Source organism: Anabrus simplex, chromosome 1, assembly GCF_040414725.1.
Source record: "Anabrus simplex isolate iqAnaSimp1 chromosome 1, ASM4041472v1, whole genome shotgun sequence".
NCBI classification, from domain to species: domain Eukaryota; kingdom Metazoa; phylum Arthropoda; class Insecta; order Orthoptera; family Tettigoniidae; genus Anabrus; species Anabrus simplex.
In genome coordinates this window covers 1162633490-1162654922 of record NC_090265.1, presented here as the reverse complement: position 1 = coordinate 1162654922, position 21433 = coordinate 1162633490, and the positions used below count along the sequence as shown (strand labels likewise).

At 41.4% G+C, this 21433-nt stretch overlaps 1 protein-coding gene across 1 annotated transcript in view; it reads right to left on the bottom strand.

Moving 5' to 3' along the window:
• LOC136877104 (uncharacterized) overlaps nt 1–21433 on the bottom strand; it is a 168067-nt gene that overhangs the window by 48947 nt on the left and 97687 nt on the right. Inside the window, exon 4 of the mRNA XM_068225426.1 lies at nt 1321–1427. Within this exon, the coding sequence (XP_068081527.1) occupies nt 1321–1427 (107 nt within the window). The remainder of the gene's footprint in view (nt 1–1320; nt 1428–21433) is intronic.

The following is a 21433-nucleotide window of genomic DNA, read 5'->3' as shown; positions in this document are numbered from 1 at the left end:
GGACTATCTATTCTAAGATTTTAAATAAATCTGATAAAATAAAGTCAAGCGTTCGTACATGATAACGTCGAGATTCTTCACCTGCGACACAAATGAACTGGAACATCCTGAAGAATTACACTGGGCAACGGAACTATACTTGTCATTTGATTTTGATGGCCAAGAAGGATTACTTGTGCCTTTGTAGGGTTCAATTTCAGAAATTTCAGAACGTGAGCAGCAGACCAATCATTAACAGCTTGTAAGTCAATGTTTAGTAAGTCGATACTTTCCTGAAGGTCTCGTGCTGTGGAGTCTGTGTCATTCACAAAAAGTGCGAGAAGAAGAGGTCCGAGGCAAGAGCTTTCAGGGACTCTTCTGTCCATGTGGCGCCACGAGGAAACGATTTCGTTATTACCTTTCACGCATTGCTGATGTCCGTGAAGACAGGAACGCATCCAATCAATCATACTCCGAGAAAAATGTAGAACCTTCAATTTTTTACAAGTCATATGTCACTGTTTACGCTGTCGAAAGCTTTACTGTAATCTAGTAGAACCAGAACTGTGAATCGTCCTTTATCTATTGCTTGTCGAACGTATTCGGTCATTTTGAGTAAAGCTGTAGTTGTACTATGTCCTCGTCGGAAACTGGACTGGAAAGGATTAAAAAGATTATGCGTTTGAAGGTACTCAGATATTTGTGTATGGACTATATATTGTAAGATTTTAAATAAATTTGATAAAATAAATATTGGTATATAGTCTCCTTCGTCTGAAGGCGTTTGATTTTTCGAAAGAGGTAGCACAATAGCCTTCTTCCAGAGACATTAGTAGAGAGAAATTATATGAGTTAACGTTGGTAATATAAAATCAATAATTAGTTTGACCATGACAATTCCAATGTCATCAATTTCTTTCGGTTTCTTGCTCATCCTAAGGACTCTGTATCGCCACGGTCGTACTGCGGAGGGTTGTCGTCAAGATACAATGCAGCCAAGATGAAACAAACTATTAAATAAATAAGTGAAACGAATGACAAAGACTGTACGAACCTAACGCTGGACTTTAAAAAATTGTGTTTTTAATGTAATGTACCATTGGAAGTGCTGGCTGGACATGAAGCTGGACTTCAACCGGAAAAATCTATTTAGTATCTGTCCAACAGCTTAAAAGACATGTTTAAAATAATTTTTAATCACCGATGATGGACCCTAGCGTCTGAACCGGTTCTAAAACAAGAATTGTGTACTAATAAGACTGTCAAAATTTAAAAATTATGATAATTTCTGGTTAATGCTGTCCAATTATAAGATAGTGTAGGCAATTTCGCTATACTTACGACAGTTTATTCCAACAGGACAACACTTGTCCGGTGCGTACCGATAATAGCAGCCTTCATCCAATCGTTCGAAGTTACAGTCATATACGGGACAGTTGTAACTGGCTCTGGAACATAAACAATATTTAATTTTAGTCATTTCAAATGAACATGACATGTGGGAGTATAACCTATTCCCAAAAATCATCTCGACGTCTTGTGTAGAAAATAGGAGTTTCTTATGTTGCACAGCTACAACAGTGCTAAAGAATCACTACTACCTCTTTCTCATGCGTATGAAGTTCATTCAATCAGCTACGTGTCTTCAGAGAAGATGGCGTGTAGGAGATTTCTTTCCCGCGGCAGTAAAACTACCGGCACGAATCTCTCACACCTAAACAAGGACCACTTGAATGTTTACAAATATTTTCTTCTGTTAGGAATACAGCATTTTGGACACGATAAATATAAAGTAGAATATCTAGATATGAGTATATTGTTACTCTCTAATTGTAGGAATATATCACCTGCTTTTCTTTTGTTCGAATCTGATAGGAATAATATCGTACAATATGCTAAATACTTAAAGAAACGCAACTATACAACTGGGAATGAAGAGCTCATGTGATCTACGAGCAATGTCACAGTCGATGAATTGAATTAACTAGAAAGATAATAAATATTCTTCTAAATGTGGTCAGACTAAGGATAGTGAGCAATCAATATATTGTTAAGTAAGAAATAAATAAATCAAAACAGTAGAGAATACGACATAATACTACATTACTTACATTATACAGAAGTATTGCAGTTTTTCTTCTTCTTTCTATAACTCTACGGCATTTTTTAGTTAATCCATCGTTTCCTTTATAATCGATGCACAGTTTTACAGTTTCCTCAGACTGACCTCTGCATCATAAATCTATTATATTCTTCCCCCTTCAAATTTTCATTATAGCATGTTGAGGTGGATGAAGAAGGGGTAACGAAGAATGTCTCTGGGGAAAATTTCCAAATTATTTGCAATTATTTAAGAAAATGACTTGGTAAACAACACATATGGAATCTGCTACCCGGAAAACTGTCCTAAATGCAGAGCAGTGGTGATTGATGATCTTTACCTACTACTGACTGAATACTTCTGCATTCTGTAAATCGTCACATATACACTCCCCTTAATCATTAATGATTCCTGGAATGTAATTCTTGGAACCTATTTTGCCTTCAAGTACTGTATTGTTTCGAAGTATTCCTAACTTAAAAATACGCGTCGCGGGGCAGCGAGCAGCCCGCTACAGCGAACATATGGCGAGTGACGTAGGAGCCAGCTCCAATTCGCCACTCGTCGACTTTTCCATTCTTTCTATCCTTAATAACTTGTATATTAATTATGGTACGAATATGAGAGTAACATCACCGTATATTCCATTTAATGCCTACAATACTACCAAGTTTCATTAAAATCCACCACGGATTAAGAAAGTTATTGAAAGAAGAAATAAACATCTGCAGTCTCCGCGACTCCAGTATAAAAGAGACGCGAGAACAGGACAAAAATCTCTCAGATTTTACATGTAGGCATGTTCCTATTTCCGCCTATGTGGCTTTGTCCTGACCTTTATCACCCGATTACACCACTATTGATACCCACCACCACATCTGACCTGGTAACATGCTGAGCATGGGGACAGGCAGATACTCCTATAGTATCACACTCCCAGTCCTCCCCGTTATCTTTTTATTCTTAGAACTAATAGCATGTCGGAGGCAATGTATAATAGGGCGATTGCCACGCGAGGAGAGCGGGCTACGGGGGCCCCCCTAAGAAACGAACACAAATTAGTCTTCTCCCACAGTCGAACCTATACGGTCGACTGTTGGTGGTTGTCAATGCTACGATACGTCGAAGTTATAGAGTAGAAGTCTTGGATACTCTGCAAAAATAATGGTGAGAACACATACTTAATATTTCTCTATCTACGGACTTAGCCGTGTAGTTAACAAGTGCGATACTTTGCACAATTTCAAGTGCCTACAATCTTATGTACCAGAACTTACAATTCTTACGTTCATAAACTGTGCATCGATACGAGGAGTTTTCACGAATAAAACTTTGAAATACTAGTAAATTCCTTAACTTGACAGTGCTAGTCTTCGTGTGAAATAGTTTCACATTATTTGTGAATTTAGGACATTGTGCGAATGGAACTAATTTTCACTATTCAGACATTGAGTTAACAATGTTCTCCCATGTCTTTGAACACAATCTTGCGAATGAACGGGACTAATTTCGCTCAATAGTTTGCATTCTAACAATGTAGTTTACAAATGTAAATGTGTGTGTGAACGGGGCTAATTTCACACGTTAGGTTATTTTACTTGTAACACCCAGTTGAAGTGATTGTCAAGTAACTCAGTGTAAACAATATTCCTATGGCATCTAGCAGTGTTTATTTCAACGAATAAACTCTCCAAATTAAACAGAATGAAAGTGATCTCGAAATCCTGGAGGACCCGATGAGCGTTTGCGTCCTCATTTCTCCAAAAATTTAGAGCACTAATTACCTTTTGTTTTGTGTGTGTTAATTTCATAAGTTTAAGTTATGTTAGGAAGTGTGCAGATTTGATTCCATTAACTTTCGGCTGCAAAAATGTTATTTTTCATCTCAAGTCAGAATCTAGTGCAGTTCACTTAAAAGATTTGTCTCGTGTTTGATTCCATTGACACTCAACACGAAATATCAGCACTTATTTAATCCCTTCATGGGAACAGTGAAAATCAATTATAAATTACACCTCCTTACTCGTCCATCCTATAAGTCCAGGACTTATAGGTTCCTGCTGCATTATTGCACGTGAGATAAACCTGGAACTTGAACTCCGAGACCTTCCAGAACATCTGGAACGTCCAGAACTTCAAGACCGTCCAGAGCAGCCCTCGAGGGATTGGTACGTGGTTCCGTGCTGCCGATAGTTGTTCCACGGTTAGGACGGGAGGAGCAGTGATTTGACGCGGGATATCGCCAGCAGCAGGCCTGAAGCATACCGTGCCTAAGTGATCTCCAACTGTACTGATATGATATAATCTTGATATTGTATAATACATCAGCAGTTTAAAAGGACATGAACTTCATTCGAACGAAAACCCTTTCAATCTCCGTACCCCCTCCAATTTAATGTGCTGTACACATCTTGCGTTCATCTCAAGCTCTTCAAGCACGAAGTACGTGTATTCACTGGTACAGTACCTATACATCTGCTTCCATTTTTCTCTAAAATTTGTATGACTGTCATCATATTATCCTTAGCTGACATACTGTATCTGTGTCGGTGCGACGTAAAGCAAATAGCAAAATAGCAAAAAAAACTCCTAGTCAGTTCCTTCAGTTTATCCTTACTACGACAACCATTTCTCTTTTTCTGTCCAACCTGCACTTCCTTCTTAGTATCTTTACTTCTCTGTTAAAACATAGCGGGTATTTACTATACCTAACAATTTTTAAATGTACATACCTGTTTTCACAGTCATCAACATTTTCTTCAAAACCATCCCACATACTGTTTCTATTTTTATTTACCATTTTCCACGGATCATAATTACTTTTTTTAAACTCTCTCATGCCTCTCTTATCAACCGCATGGTACCGCCTAACAGTCCTACCTTTGTACCGCATTTTTTAAACTACGACGGAAACAGCTTTGTGATCACTTATATCATATATTACTTCAGTTTCTGTATAGAGCTCATCTGATTTTAAACAGTACAACACCCAGAATATTCTGCCCTCTAGTTGATGCCGTCACTTTCTGATTCAACTCTCCTTCCCAGATTTACTTATTTACAACCTGTTTATCATGCTTCTTGTCATTCGCATTACCTTCCCAATTGACATTCGGTAAATTGAGATCACTCGCTAAAATCTCGTTCCTTTCCATGTCTTTCCCACATAGCTGATTATCTTATCAAATAATTCCGCATCAGCGTCGGAGTCACCCTTTCCAGGTCTGTGTACCTTAAAACATCAAGCTGCCTATTATACTGTATTTAGAGATGAGCCTTACACCTAGAATTTCATTCTCATCCTTAATTTTTCGTGGCTTACGAATTCTTCTTTTACCAGTATGAATACTTCCCCTCCTAATGTTCCTATCCCGTATCTACGACAAATACTTCGGTTCCATGAAAAAATTTCCGCAACTATTTCTCAACTATCATTCGACTCCAATTACAATAGCTGGTAAATATATATCTATCACATTAAGTTCTTTACACTACTTCTGCAGTCTAACACTGACATTTTTATGTCATCCTTACTTTACTCCTCTGCACCGCCCCAAGTCCACTCCGTTTCCTTGAATGTACCTTCCTATAACCCTTCTAAACAAACCTCCTAACTTATGCGTACCGTACCACAGCAGTTCAAGTGAAGACGTTATGAGGGCAGATCACTTTCTCGTGTCCACCCATTAGTATCTACAATTTTCACTCCCAGTTTCCGACATACCTACTCCATAAACCTCATTTACATCCCCGATCACCTTCCTGTCAGTCTCCCCACTACACAGCATTCTACTGATAACATTTTCCGCTCTCTTAAAATTCTCCCGTGCTGTATTAACCAGATCTTGCACGTCCCCACTTTTGTTGGTACCACGGTAACTAAAGAGAAATGATAGGTGTCACGCGCAGCCGGCCAGGAGAATGTGACGTCAGCGGACACTAGTCTGACAGGCGCTGTAACTTGCTGCAAATCAGTGCGCCGAGCGCCCCGCTTATCTTTCTTATCACAAATACGTTTACGTTGTAATATTAATTCACATGAAAACCACTAAGATATTGCATAAAAACTATTTTTTTTTTCATTATGTTGTTTGCGTGCTTTCGCAAGTATTGCACACCTCCTTTGAAAGCCAGATTAGTGAAACCTTTTGCTAATATGTTTAAAAATAATTTTAAAATTGTTTCAATATACCGGAAATTTTAGTTTTTACAGTTCCCAATTACTCGAAAGAATTTAAAATAAGTACCCTATACACGTACAGATTAAATGAATCAAAGCTTAACAATCAATAAATAATATTAATCGATAAAGTCTAAATAACACACACAACTGCATGTTGTTACTTTTCCTGAAAATAGTAATTACGGTACTAACATTATTGTTTGTTTTAACTTATTACTAAGAAAAATTTACAATGATAATAACAATAATAATACCGGGCGAGTTGGCCATGCGGTTAGGGGCGCGTGGCTGTGAGCTTACATCCGAGTGATGATGAGTTCGAATCCCACTGTCGACAGCCCTAAAGATGGTTTTCCGTGGTTTACTATTTTCACACCAGGCAAATGCTGAGGCTGCACCTTAATTAAGGACACGGCCGCTTCCTTCCTATTCCTAGGCCTTTCCTATCCCATCGTCCCCATAAGACCTATCTGTGTCGGTGCGACGTAAAACATATAGCAAATAATAATAATAATAATAATTTAAGGATGTGAGAAACGTCACAAAACGCCCAAATCATACGGCCATCAGTACATGGATTTTTTATGGAAGAGTTCTCTGGACTTACTCACAGGTCGATGCTTAACTTTCGGTTGGTACCACCCATATCATTCACAAAAGCCCTTAGGTGAAATTCCATTTCCATAACAAGTCTTACCGTTTCATAAAATAAATCAGTAGTGACAATCTGGTCGAACTGATAGTAAACCGGCTGTTTCCATTTACTAGTTAGACTTCTTATTTTAGACTTCTTATCATAATAACATGCATATTTACGTAAGACCCTCTAAGTACAAATTCGACACTGTCGAAGCATATATCAGTTTTAACTTTCATCTCGTCAGAGCTCACCACTTCATTTATTTTAAAATTATCATTCATAATATTTTCTAAGCCTCCGTGGCTCAGACGGCAGCGCGTCGGCCTCTCACCGCTGGATACCGTGGTTCAAATCCCGGTGACTCCATGCAAGATTTGTGCTGGACAAAGCGGAGGCGGGACAGGTTTTTCTCCGGGTACTCCAGTTTTCTCTGTCATCTTTCATTCCAGTAACGCTGTCCATTATCATTTCATAGCATTTATCACTCATTAATAAATCACCTTGGGAGTGGCGACCCCATTGTAATAACAGCCTATATATGTTTCATTCATTACATCCCTGACCCGGTCAATGACTGGAAAACAGGTTGTAGGTTTTCATTTTCAATATTTTATGATATCCAAAAAATCCAGGTGGGGTTGAATATTGTGACAACAGCCGTGTTATTGTTGTTTTACTACGGAGAGGGTATTTTAATTTTCCCTAACATATAACAAAGCTTTACTGGGCATACACCGAATAGTAATTGCTTTGGCTACATCTTCATGTGACCAGTTTGTACACTTTCCCTTTAGTAAACATTATTTTTGACATTTAGAAAGAAATCCTCATAGTTTTTAAAAAGTCTTCCAATTTTCTTCTCTTTTTAGATCTTCAGTAAATAATTTGATTCTTTCTTTTAATTCTTCATTTTCGACCATCACACCAGCTAGTTCACACTTCAAGGGCAAGTTGTCAACTGTTCGTTAATTTGTCCTTCCAGAGAAAGGCCATCAAGCTCATTTGATTTCACTACAGATTTGTTTATTAGCGATTGTATAACATTTTACAATCCCGTCTTTCGGCTCATGTATTTCTCTCTAAATTGTCTGTTGACGCAGGAAGCAACTGGTATCCCGACTCTCAGGACCACTTACTAGGCCACTCAGCCGTTGCTCATGCTTCACGAACTAGGGCGTGACTAAAGTAACCCACACCATGACTACTTTTTATATTTAGGTTATATTCTTCCAATTCTGTGTTATTTTTTTAATTTTCAGCTATAAAATTGATTTCATTCTTATGTTATGTTATTTTTCTTTCTTTTGCATTGTGCAGTCATATTCTTCCATCTCTACGAACCCATTTTATCCTTGATATGTTCTTGTTCGGTAACACCTTTGGTTAGCTAATAGCGTTCTTATTTTCCTTTTCAGCGGTTTTCACTTAGGATTTGAGTAATGTACTAATAATGGTGGCATACAGATGCCTAGTTATTTTGCTTGTAGGATAAACTGTATAAAAATTGAGACTGATATACTTTTGTCTCAAATATCTATCTATCTATCTATCTATCTATCTATCTATCTATCTATCTATCTATCTATCTATCTATCTATCTATCTATCTATCTATCTATCTATCTATCTATCTATCTATCTATCTATCTATCTACGTATTTATTATTAGCCTATCTTCTTCATCATCATCATCATCATCATCATCATCATCATGTCTGACTCGTTGGCTGAATGGTCAGCGTAGTGGCCTTTGTTTCAGAGGGTCCCTGGTTGATTCTCGGCCGGGTCAGGGATTTTAACCTTCATTGGTTGATCCCAATGGCTCGGAGGCTGGGTGTTTGTGCTGTTCCCAACATCCCTGCAACTCACACACCACACTTAACACTATCCTCCACCACAATAAGACGCAGTTGCCTACACATGGCAGATGCCGCCCATCCTCATTGGAGGGTCTGCCTTACAAGGGCTGCACCCGGCTAGAAATATTCACACGAAATTAATTATATGATCATCATCACCATCATTATCATAATCATTTGGTGGTACTTGTACTTTGTATTCACTCCATTAAAAATGAAAGGTAATGTGGACAAAGTACATAGTTATTTGCTACTTTGAGTAGATACATATTTTCTTTTATTGTTGGGTCATTTTCGTGCTAATTCTAAGTAATTTACCGATGATAGGTCATTTTTGACATTTCTTAGATCATCAAGTGCGAGCCCTACTCATCTGTAATCAGAGCCCTAGATATTTCCGAAATCACACACATACACCACTGCGACGGATGTTATCAGGCAAAGTACACAGGTACACAGGACCTTTGTCCATTATGTCCCAATCCCCTTGCATGAAATAATAACAACTTTTTGTCTAAAACAAAAGCTCTATGTTTTAATATAATTACAAAGATGGAAATTAACGACTTCTCATTGTCTCTTGCCATTTTTTGCTTTGCCTGTAACCTGGACAGCGTCCACCTACCTCTTGCTTGTTGACCTACTTCTGACGCTTTTGCCATTGCATTTCCGATCAATGCCCACATTGGCCGGCTTCTCGGAATTTTTTTTTTCACACGCATTTCCTCTCTCTCTCCGCGAACGTTGCTCCACCTAACCACACAACCTGCATATACCTCTTTTCACCCACAGTGAGAAATATCACACGCAGACTATCATTAACGATTCGTACAGAACCCGCATAGTCCTTGAAGATAAGTGAGCCTTGTTCTAGATTTCCTTCCCTCATCAACAATATCATTCAAATTAATGTTATGGCATTGTAATAAGCCAGTAATAACTCCCAAGTTCATTTATCTTCCGGCAACTCGATGGATATAAATTATCAAGGGGCAATAGGACGAATAATATCATTATCTGGCGATCCGTTATTTCACCAATTTAGCAGGAAATATGCAGTGGAATATTATAAAGCTGCAGTTTCCATTACCATAGCTCCGGATGTACTTTAGCTTATTGTACTACCCTGTATTTTTATTAACATCAGTCCTTTATTCCTGCGTTCTTAACTGGAGTACTCACTCCATGTAATGTCTGTAATTCCTTTGGTTCGATAATTATATTCCTACTGCCCAAAAATAAATTTGATCACTTTTTTAATGTGTTCACACGTTCATGACATGCGTAAATATTGAAATGAAAACAGACGCACGACGAAAACCAAACTTATTTTCGCAACAACTCTCTGGACACTCAATCCACGACAACATTGCACAACGTGCCATAACCAAAATTGTCCTTGGTCATACACCAAAATGGCTACCTGGTAATTAAGAGTATTGCCAACCTTCCGACGGATAGCAACTTTACAACTCCTTCTCATCCTTCAGACAAGGCGCCGCACGTTCAGTTGAGGCACACGTTGCCATTCATCCAAAAGGACGTCTTCGAGGGCTTTTGGTGTTTGAGGTGTCGTATTACTTGGCTTACATCAACGGTTTCGATGTCTGTAATATCAGGCAGTTTCCTCTGCTGCTCTTATGATGTTAAATTTGTGATTATCGCATTTGGCTGGTCTACTATTACGTGGGTGGTATTATAAACCGGATCGGATATTTCTAGGACAAACAGGCCTATTAATGTAAAATGTATAGGCCTACTTTAAAGTTGCCTTCTTATAAATGAATAAAATACAATTGTTAAGAAGGGAGAATACTCAGATATACATACTGGTAATCTTGTCTTTCTGATTCGTTGTGCCATCATTTCATTTAGAACGAATTAAAAGAGAAGGTGAGAGCATCATTACAGCATCATGAAACCAAACCCCACGGCACTTGACGCCCTTGAATGGGCCTTGGCCTACCCAGCGGCCGCTGTTCAGCCCGAAGGCCTGCAGATTGCGAGGGGCCGTGTGGTCAGCACGACGCATCCTCTCGGCCATTATTCTGGGCTTCCGAGACCAGGGCCGCCATCTCACCGTCAGATAGCTCCTCAATTCTAATCACGTGCGCTGAGTGGACCTGGAACCAGCCCTCAGGTCGAGAGAAAAATCCCTAACCTGGCCGGGAATCGAACCTGGGGCCTTCGAGCGAGAGGCAGGCACGCTACCCCTACACCACGGGGCCGGCATTACAGAATCATGTTGGAGTAAAAGTTTCAAATGTGAAGTCTGGTTTTCAAAACCTTGGAATACTATGTAAATGGATTTTGTATACGATCTCTATTTACTTTTACGAAGGTAATGCAATGTATTTACTCATTTTGTTGGTAAACGGATATATTAATTATTATGTATGACATAAATATAACAGACAACGGATATTGATATACAATAACCGTGGTCACCATTCTGAAGCTTGGTTTGGAGCAGCTACTGCCAATAAGGACCGATACGTTGGAAAGCAATTCTACAACTTTTGGGTGGACGTTAGAGATTTATCCAATTCTTCGTTGGGCATAATGGGTTCGATCGATTCCCACTGAAGTCGGTGGTGTTTTGTGGTGATTGACCCTCGAGAACTCGCTGCATGGTCTTTTTGACCGCACATTCACTTTTTCCTCCGTAACTTGCAAAGAGCTTAAATATTCTCTTGCTCCTCTTATCCTTTGTTGGACCGTTGGCAACACTACTGCAGCAACAGTTAATTTTAATTTAGTGTCTATTATTGCCTTGACGAGGAAATTCTGAACTCGACAGAAGTTGCGGTCTTTTCTTCCGCGCGCGAGTAAATGCGTTTCACATTGTTATTTTGTTTGCGCTGTGTGCATACCAGTCTGAATGCTTAATTCTGCATATTGTGTTATTTACTCTTATAGATGACATGGATCCTGAAGGACAAGAAAGAATTGATCAACTTCTCCGGAGTGTAGAAAGAGAAGAAGAATCGTTGAACCGTGCTCTTGAACGAGAACAGATTACTGCTAGACGCTATTTGTTTGATGATGACGATTCTGACTGTGTGCCTTTTGATAATGAAGCATCCGTCAGGGAATGATTCAGTGAATGAAATTGCACATAATACAGAAACCGAGGCGTCTGGTGAATCTGAACATGAAACAGACATTCCTTCCACAGTGTCTGATCCAGCACCATATCTGATTGGTATGGACAATAAAACAAGGTGGGATGCTCATGTAATGGGTAAAACAAGTCGTTCACGAAAACGGAATATAGTAAAACCATCTCATTTACCAGGTGCTATAAGAGAGGCAAGCAATGTCCAGTCTTTCTTAGAAACATGGCAGCTATATTTCCCTAACGAGGTACTTGAGGAAACTGTAACCAATTTATGGAGTGAAAAAAGCGGCCTAACTATGACAGACCACGTGATGCTGCTAACACAAACATTGCAGAAATAAAGGCTGTGAGTGGTCTTCTGTATTTGGCAGGTGTACAAAAATCAAGACATTTTGTTGGAGATTCATAGAAAAGGACTCGTACACACTCTAACGGCGTTATGTGATTTGGATATGCAATCTCCCTGTACATAGTTTAGTATTTCAAGTATGAGCTTCTGCTATCTAGCGGAGCTACTGGGAACTGCCATATCGCTTGTATTTATGCTTTTGTTTTGTATTTGGTTGTAGTAAGTAAGAATACAGATGGCATCCATGACGAAGTAAAGTGATTCAGTGTTTTATTTATTAGTGATATCCCCAACATTTATGGTGCCGAAATAACCCATCTGTTCAAGTTACGATATGTTTCATCACGAACTTTCAAGATTTGGAGAACTTCCACGCCAAGTAACCACGGATCTCCTGTAAAGGGAATGTTTCATCACGCCACTCGACCCAGGATCACGATGAGTAGAACAATTATTTCTTCTGAGATACAATGTACTGAATCACTAACGTAGCATGCTATATGGGGATTATACGGCATTATTGCATTGCTGTAGATATTATTTCTGCATGCTTCAAGAATATCGCTATTTCTAAAACAAATCCACGCCGGTCTGTGTGACAAGTGTTGCCACCTACTGGAAACAAGGCGGTATATTACCGGCCCAACTACCTACAGTCACGGGAACAAAGCCCTGCCTGCAGCACGTTCATCTGCACCCCCTCCTCAGCTGTCATAAATCGCCCGTCTGTCAAACTGTCAGCGATGTCTATACAAGACCTGTCCCTTCTGAAAAGAAAGCGAACTACTCTGCGAGCAAATTTAACGCGCTTTGTCAATCTTTTAAAAGACAAAACAAATACACCAGACTATGACGAAATAGAATGTCTTCGTGATAGACTTCAGAACACTTTGCAATTATTAGTTTCCTCAGACGATGTTATACACGACCAGTTACCCGACACAGATTATGAAACAGATGTACAGGCATGTGAAAACTATGTCGACAGTGCAACAAGAGCTATACAGCATGCCAAAAAAATTCTTACACGGAAACCAGCAGAGACAAATGCGTCAGCATGCATTCCCAGTTCTAGCTATTATGTTCCACCCCCAGTTGTTCCAGAATTTAAACTCCCGACAATACACATTGAGCCATTCTCAGGTGACATAGAGTCCTGGTCTCGTTTCTGGGAACAGTTCGAGACAGCAGTTGACAACAACACCACGATTCCAGACATTAGCGAGCACGTGTTATTGCGAGGATATCTACGAGGGGAATCCAAGCAACTCGTCGATGGTATGGCACTTAGTTCAGAAACGTACGCCCAGGCCAAGACTTTACTTACTGAACGTTATGCGACAAGGATAAAATAATTCAGGCTCATCTGAACTACCTGGAGAATTTACCACCCACATTATCAGAGAATCCTGATGATCTCAACGTGACATACCTGGAGTGCCACCGTAGAGTTCAAACCCCCAAGGCGCTCGGCGAAGACATTAATGTTTACGGACGCGTGATTAACCCGAAGATTTTACGAGCTTTTCCAGCGGCAATCTGCACACGTTGGCTAATTCACGCAAAGCGCAACAAAATCTCCGAAGGTCATATGATGTCTCTGATAGAATTTCTTCGTGAGGAGGTAAAAGCGGCCCTTAGCACTCAGAAACTCAGGGGAGAGAACAGCATCGCACTTCCATCACTTTACCAACCTACAGCAGCTGCTCTCCAAGTCAGTACTAGGCCACAAAAGTTAAGGAGGGAGCAGAACAAGCCCGCAATAGCACCATTCTGTGCCTTCTGCGAAAGCAGGGGTCACTGGGCACAGGGATGCACACAAGTAGTCCTACCCCAAGCTAGTAAGCTGAAACTCTCCAAAAGATGCTTTCTCTGCCTCAATCGAGGTCTCAACGTCCAGAACTGCAACAAGAAGGGCAGAGTATCATGCTCTAAATGCAAACAACTTCACCACGTATCCATCTGCAACCAGAGCCAATCCCAGTCAACTTCTGTCGGAAAGATTGAAACAGGGCCACCCAGTTTTTCATTTCTGCAGGCAGCCCGTGTTCAGATACAAGGACCAACAGGGGCACACAAAATCACACGATGTCTTCTAGACGCTGGAAGACAATCAAGTGTTATTGCCACGTCATTATTGGACACTCTACAGCTACCAGTAATCTGTACTCGAGACCTAGCAGTCACAGCCTTCGAAACAACTAGCAATAGCTTTCAGCCACGTCGACTCACCCAATTTGAAATTATCGGATTTTCGACAAAAACCGCCGTCACTATCACAGCTTTCGAAAGTGCCAACACTTATTCATCTCACCCAGCAGTCACTCTTAACCACAGCAATCTGCCACTCGCTGATCCAAAAACCAACGACGCAGATGACTTGGCGATTGAAATCCTTATTGGTGCAGACAATTATTGGAAAGTCGTGAAACTAGATCCACCACAGCCCATCACACCCTCCTTAGTCCTACTTAAAACAATCTTCGGTTGGGTCCTCACAGGCAACCGTTCTGGTACCACTGTCAATCATGTCATGACGAACCACGCCTCAGTCAACAATGACGAGATATCTGACGACTCCATGCGACGTTTTTGGGACCTCGAGACAATCGGCATTCGAGAGACGAAACACAGACAACTAGACGACACGGATGCTGCTATTCTTCAAGAGTTCCACGACAATTACCGCATCCATGACGGACGAAGAGTCGTATCCCTTCCTCGCAAACGGGATATAGTCTTATCCGATAATTTGGCAACAACCGAGGCAAGGTTTCGAACACTACAGAGACGGCTACATCAAGACGCAACTTTCAAGAACATGTATCAGACGCTAATGTTGGACTACGTGCATCGAAGCAAGTGGAACTAGCCCCGATACCGCAATCCCTGGAAATATGTTTTATCTGCCACACCATGCCGTCAAGAAGGAGAAACGAGATGCCACTAAATGGAGAATAGTGTACGACGCTTCCTCTCACGAACCAGGATTTCCATCCCTCAACGATAGCCTCCACATGGGTCCAAATCTCCTACCCGAAATTTTTGCCACCCTCTTAAGGTTTCGATTGCATCGAAAGGCCATCGCATGTGACGGTACCCAGGCGTTCCTCCAGCTAGCCCTCGACGAAAAAGATAGAGATCTCGCCAGATTTCTTTGGTACCGCATCGAAACTACTACAGACGGAACCTGCACGACAACAGAGGACGTCGTAACGTACCGATTCACCCGCCTACCCTTTGGCCTCACCTGTAGCCCGTTCCTCCTCTCAGCCACTCTCCGTGAACTAGCTACCCTACACTACAACACTTATCCCACGGCAGCACCTCTCCTAGATGCTTGCACATTTATGGATGACTTCACTGCCAGCGTAGAAGACGACAATACGGCCGTTACTCTTTATTATGAACTGACAGCCCTCCTGCGCCACATTAGACTCCCACTCTCCAAATGGGTCACGAATTCCTTGCCATTAATGAACATTTGGAAAGCAGAAACTCGAGAAGTCGTACTGCAGACACGAGTATTAGGTATCGACTGGAATGCGGAATCAGACCAACTCTTTACAACCCCAGGTGACGTCACTGCAAAACTATCCACACAGCCAGCAACTAAACGACAGTTACTGAAAGCCACCGCACGCTTCTACGACCCACTTGGACTATTTTCACCCGTGTCAATCACTGCCAAAATCCTTTTCCAAGATACTTGGTGCCAAGGACTGGCATGGGAAGAAATTTTACCGCCTAATCTCGCCCACCGATGGAACGATTGGCTCTCACACCTACAGTACCTCTCTCCAATCCGGATACCACGATGGATTGCCATTTAAAATTTCGGTACAGACATATCACTGCACGTGTTTTGCGACGCCTCCGAAAGAGCATACGGCGCCGCATTGTACGTCCGGTCACTTGTCGACGACGCTTACACTGTTCATTTAGTTTGCAGCAAGGCCAGACTGTCCCCTGTGAAGAAAGTGACTCTTCCCAGGCTCGAATTGTTAGCAGCCTTGGTCGGATCCCGACTTTTACATTATTTTTACGAAGCCACTGGAGTAAGGTCCATCCCTGCCACGTTATGGAGCGATTCTACACTCACACTGGGGTGGATAAGAAGTAATCCCAACCGTTGGAAGACATTTGTCTGTAACCGAGTGACTGAAATTTTGACTCATACCACGTCCAGTCAGTGGAGACACTGTCCCGGAATCAACAACCCAGTTGACCACCTTTCTAGAGGACTTCGAGCACAACAACTGGAGTCCTTGGACTCATGGTGGTACGGACCTTCGTGGTTGAATGGACCTTCCTACTCATGGCCCAGAGATGTCACCCCCACTAATATGACTCTACCTGAGGAAAGGAAGACCACTCAAGTTCTTGCAACCACCACCCCAGCACCATTGTTTGCTGCCTCACGATTTAGTACATACTGGAAACTTTTACGAGTTACCGCGTGGATTCTACGATTCGTGAAATGTTTGAAGGAGAAAACCAAGTATTGTCACAACTTCACAGCCTCAGAAATGGAAGAAGCAAGAACGTACTGGATAAAGCAAGTTCAACAGGAATGCTTTGCTTCTGAACTGCAAGCCCTGAAGAATAATCTTCCACTAGCACGAGCTTCGCTACAATCCATTTCTACAACATGGTATCCTCCGACTAGGCGGACGGCTACAACACGCAGACATCTCGAGAAACGAAAAGCACCCTATAATTCTGGATGCCTCACACGCATTCTGTAAACTTCTGATAAAACAAACTTACATAAGACTTCACCATCTAGGTGTTCCCGCTATCCTAACTGAACTACGCACAGAATTCTGGATCTTGCGAGCACGCCAAACAATCAAGAAGGTCTTACACACTTGCCTTCCGTGTAAAGTTGTTCACCGGAGGAGACCGACGGAATTAGAAGCACCACTTCCCCTGGATTGTCTACGTCCTTCCAGACCATTCGAAGTAACGGGACTAGACTTCGCAGGACCACTGTACGTTACTTCTGGCAACCTCATGAAGAAAGCCTACATTGCATTATTCACCTGTGCAACAACGCGTGCCTTACACTTGGAACTGTGCGGTGACATGTCGACAGACAAATTCCTACACGCCTTGCAGAGGTTTATAGGCCGACGTTGTATACCACACACGATCTACAGCGACAACGCTCAGACATTCCATTCAGCGAACGCAGAGTTAACAGACTTGTGGAGAGAACTGACAGCGGCACGGACACACCACTATATGGCCCAGCAAGGTATCACATGGAAGTTCATTGCCCCACGTGCCGCTTGGTGGGGAGGATGGTGGGAAAGACTAATTGACCTCACCAAGCGATGTCTACGGAAAATACTTGGACGTTCCACTATTGATGATGAAGGGCTACGGACTGTTTTGACTAGCATAGAAGCCGTATTAAACACAAGGCCCTTGACGCAACATGATGACAATGGTGGTGAATTGACTCCAGCCCACTTCCTCGTTGGCGATCGACTCACCACGATACCTACTAGACCAGAACCACCTAGGCGAGACCTTGTTAGAACCTTCAGACTACTCCAGCGAATGACTGACGACTTCTGGAAGCGTTGGAGTAAAGAGTATTTGCTACTATTACGGAATTTTCACGAAGTTCGCCAGCCCAGAGACCACGGGTCAAGAATCAGGGTCGGTGACGTAGTTTTACCACAAGAGGATACACGCCCAAGACACATGTGGAATAAAGCACGGGTCGAAGAATTACGCGAAGGACGTGACGGGAGAACTAGAACGGTTATTCTTCGCACCTCGGACGGAAACCATGTGACTCGACCTGTCCAGCTGGTCATCCCACTCGAGATAGACCAGGGTGGGGAGGATGTTGGAGATTCATAGAAAAGGACTCGTACACACTCTAACGGTGTTATGTGATTTGGATATGCAATCTCCCTGTACATAATTTAGTATTTCAAGTATGAGCTCCTGCTATCTAGCGGAGCTACTGGGAACTGCCATATCGCTTGTATTTATGCTTTTGTTTTGTATTTGGTTGTAGCGTTGCCTACGAGATACATAAGGCCGGGAAATAGGAAGCAATTTGCCGCTGAAAAAGCGGCCCGATCGTGTTCACGGCTTGGCCGCTAGATGTCAGGTTTCCGTTCTGTTCTTGGCGGACTTTTAACATTGTGATGTGCGGACTAATAGTGATGTTGTGTTGATTTTGTGCAATTTATTGTCAGTATTTTTTCTGTCGGTGTGTGTATGTGAGGTTGAGAAGATGGCGAACTGTTGTGTACCTCTGTGTACTTCCGATACTGCTAAAAAGCAAGAAAATGTGACGTTTCATAGCTTCCCTTCGGAGCGCGGTTTAAGAGTGAAGTGGAGGCAAGCCATTTCCAGGCAAGGTGATAAACTAGGATGTCTTTAGGTACCTAACAATTCTTATCGAGTGTGTAGCTCGCATTTTAATAAGTCAGATTCACCGAGCTCGATAGGTGCAGTCGCTTAAGTGCAGCCAGTATCCAGTATTCGGGAGATAGTAGGTTCGAACCCCACTGTCGGCAGCCCTGAATATGGTTTTCCGTGGTTTCCCATTTTCACACCAGGAAAATGCTGGGGCTATACCTTAATTAAGGCCACGGATGCTTCCTTCCCACTCCTAGCCCTTTCCAGTCCTATCGTCGCCATAAGACATATCTGTGTCTGTGCGACGTAAAGCAACTAGCAAAAAAAAAAAAAAAAAAAAAAAAAAATAGTGTAAGCACATGAATCAAGCGAATTCTTCCCAACAAAGTTCCTTCTGTTTTTAGTGTGTACCCTGTTCATAAACAGAACAGTAACAAGCTCCCAGAAATGACGTACCATCAAAATTTAGTAGAATTTCTGATTCAGATAATGATATATCTTCAACAAATAACGGTTCTACACCAGTCACAAACGAAAAAGGGTTACAAGTCTCGTTTCTATGTAAGGGAAAGTCTACGAGTAGCTCTTTTAAATCGAAATATTTATTGACGAGAAAGTCAAATACCAGGTTAAGGGAAACAATATTTAAATTGAGAAGTAGGATACGGGCAATGAAATCAGAAAAACGTTTTAAGATATCTGAACTTCATCGGAAATTTCCGATCAGGATGATGCGTTCAAGAATTTCCGAAGGAAATCCCTGAACCGCAAAGTGCTGAAATTTTGATAACTTCCTGCACCTCAGGTAAGCTAATCTTATGTATCGGTACGTCATACATTACAGATAATATTCTATGAGATTAAATGAATTGTTTCTTGTGATCATTTGAACATTAATGCTGCTGATATGTATTTGTCTTAATTGATCACGAAGTTTTCGTGTATTACTTATTTCGTCTTAACACAGTGTGAGACAAAGGCCTACGTTCTAGAAAATAAGTCATACAATTGCTCTTAGTCTATTTTTTATCTTATATCTGTTTGGTGTCCTCTGAAATTACTAGTTTTAATTAAATTTTATAGTTTTTCGCAAACCAACATGTTGCAATGAGCGCGCAAGACAGAATAGTAAAGAGAACTCTAGCGGCGCTTGTCGGAAGTATCTCGAGACAAGTTTAGAGTGCTGTATTTCCCGGCCTTGGTGTATCTCGTAGGCAACGGTTGTAGTAAGTAAGAATAAAGATGGCAGCCATGACGAAGTAAAGTGATTCAGTGTTTTATTTATTAGTGATATCCCCAACACATTTGAACCTGAGGGACCTGTGGGCTACAGATGGGACTGGTGTGGAAGCTTTTCACCTTACGAACAAGAACTGAACAAGATTTAAGTTTCTCTTATGTGCTCTGAAATTTGATAATGTCAATGGTCGAAGTGATAGGATTAAAGTTGATAAGCTAACACATATCAGGATGATTTTTGAGGACTTCATATCTAGTTGCATGAATTATTATTATTCACTAAGTGAATATCTCACAAGGGGGTTGAAAGGGGTAGTATGTGGTCCTGTGGCTGCAGTTCTTGCTGATGGGAGTGCACTAGCAAAACACAGGAAATGCAGTTTATTCCTACCAAGTCCGATACATGCACGTCCACGCCGTGGCCTCTGGGCAACGGGTACATTCTTCAAGGTACACGGCTAAGTCATGTAAGGGCAGAAAGCGAGTTCCCGACGCTTAAATGGGGACCAATCAGCTAAGGGAGACAACCCTGACAGAAAACATCGGTCCTCCACTTTTGCAAGGCTAACAACCTCGCTCCGGAAAACAAACTGTTGCGAAGCCCCAGAATATGCCTCAGAATGGTGGATTTAATAGACGAGCTAAGCTAAAGGCAATGGACTATCCTCAAGATCCGGAATTGGAGAGTTGTTGCGCGAGATCGACAAGTTTGGCGGAGAGCAACTGGGGAGGCCATGACCCGAAAACGGGCCGTTGCGCATAGGTAAGGTAAGAATAATTGATGAGATGTTAGAAGGCTTTCGTGGTCGTTGTTTCTTCAGGCAATATGTTACAAATAAGCCAGAAAAATACGGTATCAAGGTATTTTCCTTGGTAGATGCCAGAACATTCTACACATATAAGATGGAAAAATACGTAGGTAAACAACCTGAAGGGCCTTATAAGGTTGATAATAGTGGCAAAAGCGTAGTTGAACGAATAGTTCAGCCAGTTTCCGCGTCTGGACGCAATATTATTATGGACAGTTAGTGTACCTCAATACCACTAGCAGAATCACTACTCAATAACCACAAACTTACAATGGTCGGGAGAATTAAGAAAAATACAGCACAGATTCCCCCAGCCTTTGTCCAAACGAAGCCTCGTAAAGATAATACTAGCCTGTTTGCATATCGAGGGGAACAAACACTTCTTTCATATGTTCCTAAAAAGAACAGAAATGTCCTTCTCCTTTCTACGATGCATGACGATGATAAGATCGACCCAGATTCAAGAGAAGCCTACAAACCTGAGATACTTGCTTTTTGTAATCTTACAAAAGGGGGCGTCGACGTTATTGACAAGATGAAATCTGAATACTCTGTTTCTAGAATCAGTAATAGATGGCCGCTTAGGTTATTCTACATGATTTTGAACATTGGAAAAATCAACAGTTTAATTATTTTTAGAGATTGACCAAATGGAAGTGACGTAACTCGCCGGGACTATTTGAAGGAGATCTCAATGATGTTGCGCAGGGATTACATGATTCATCGTGCATCAGTCGACTGTATTGCTCCTGATATAAAGGTCCGTT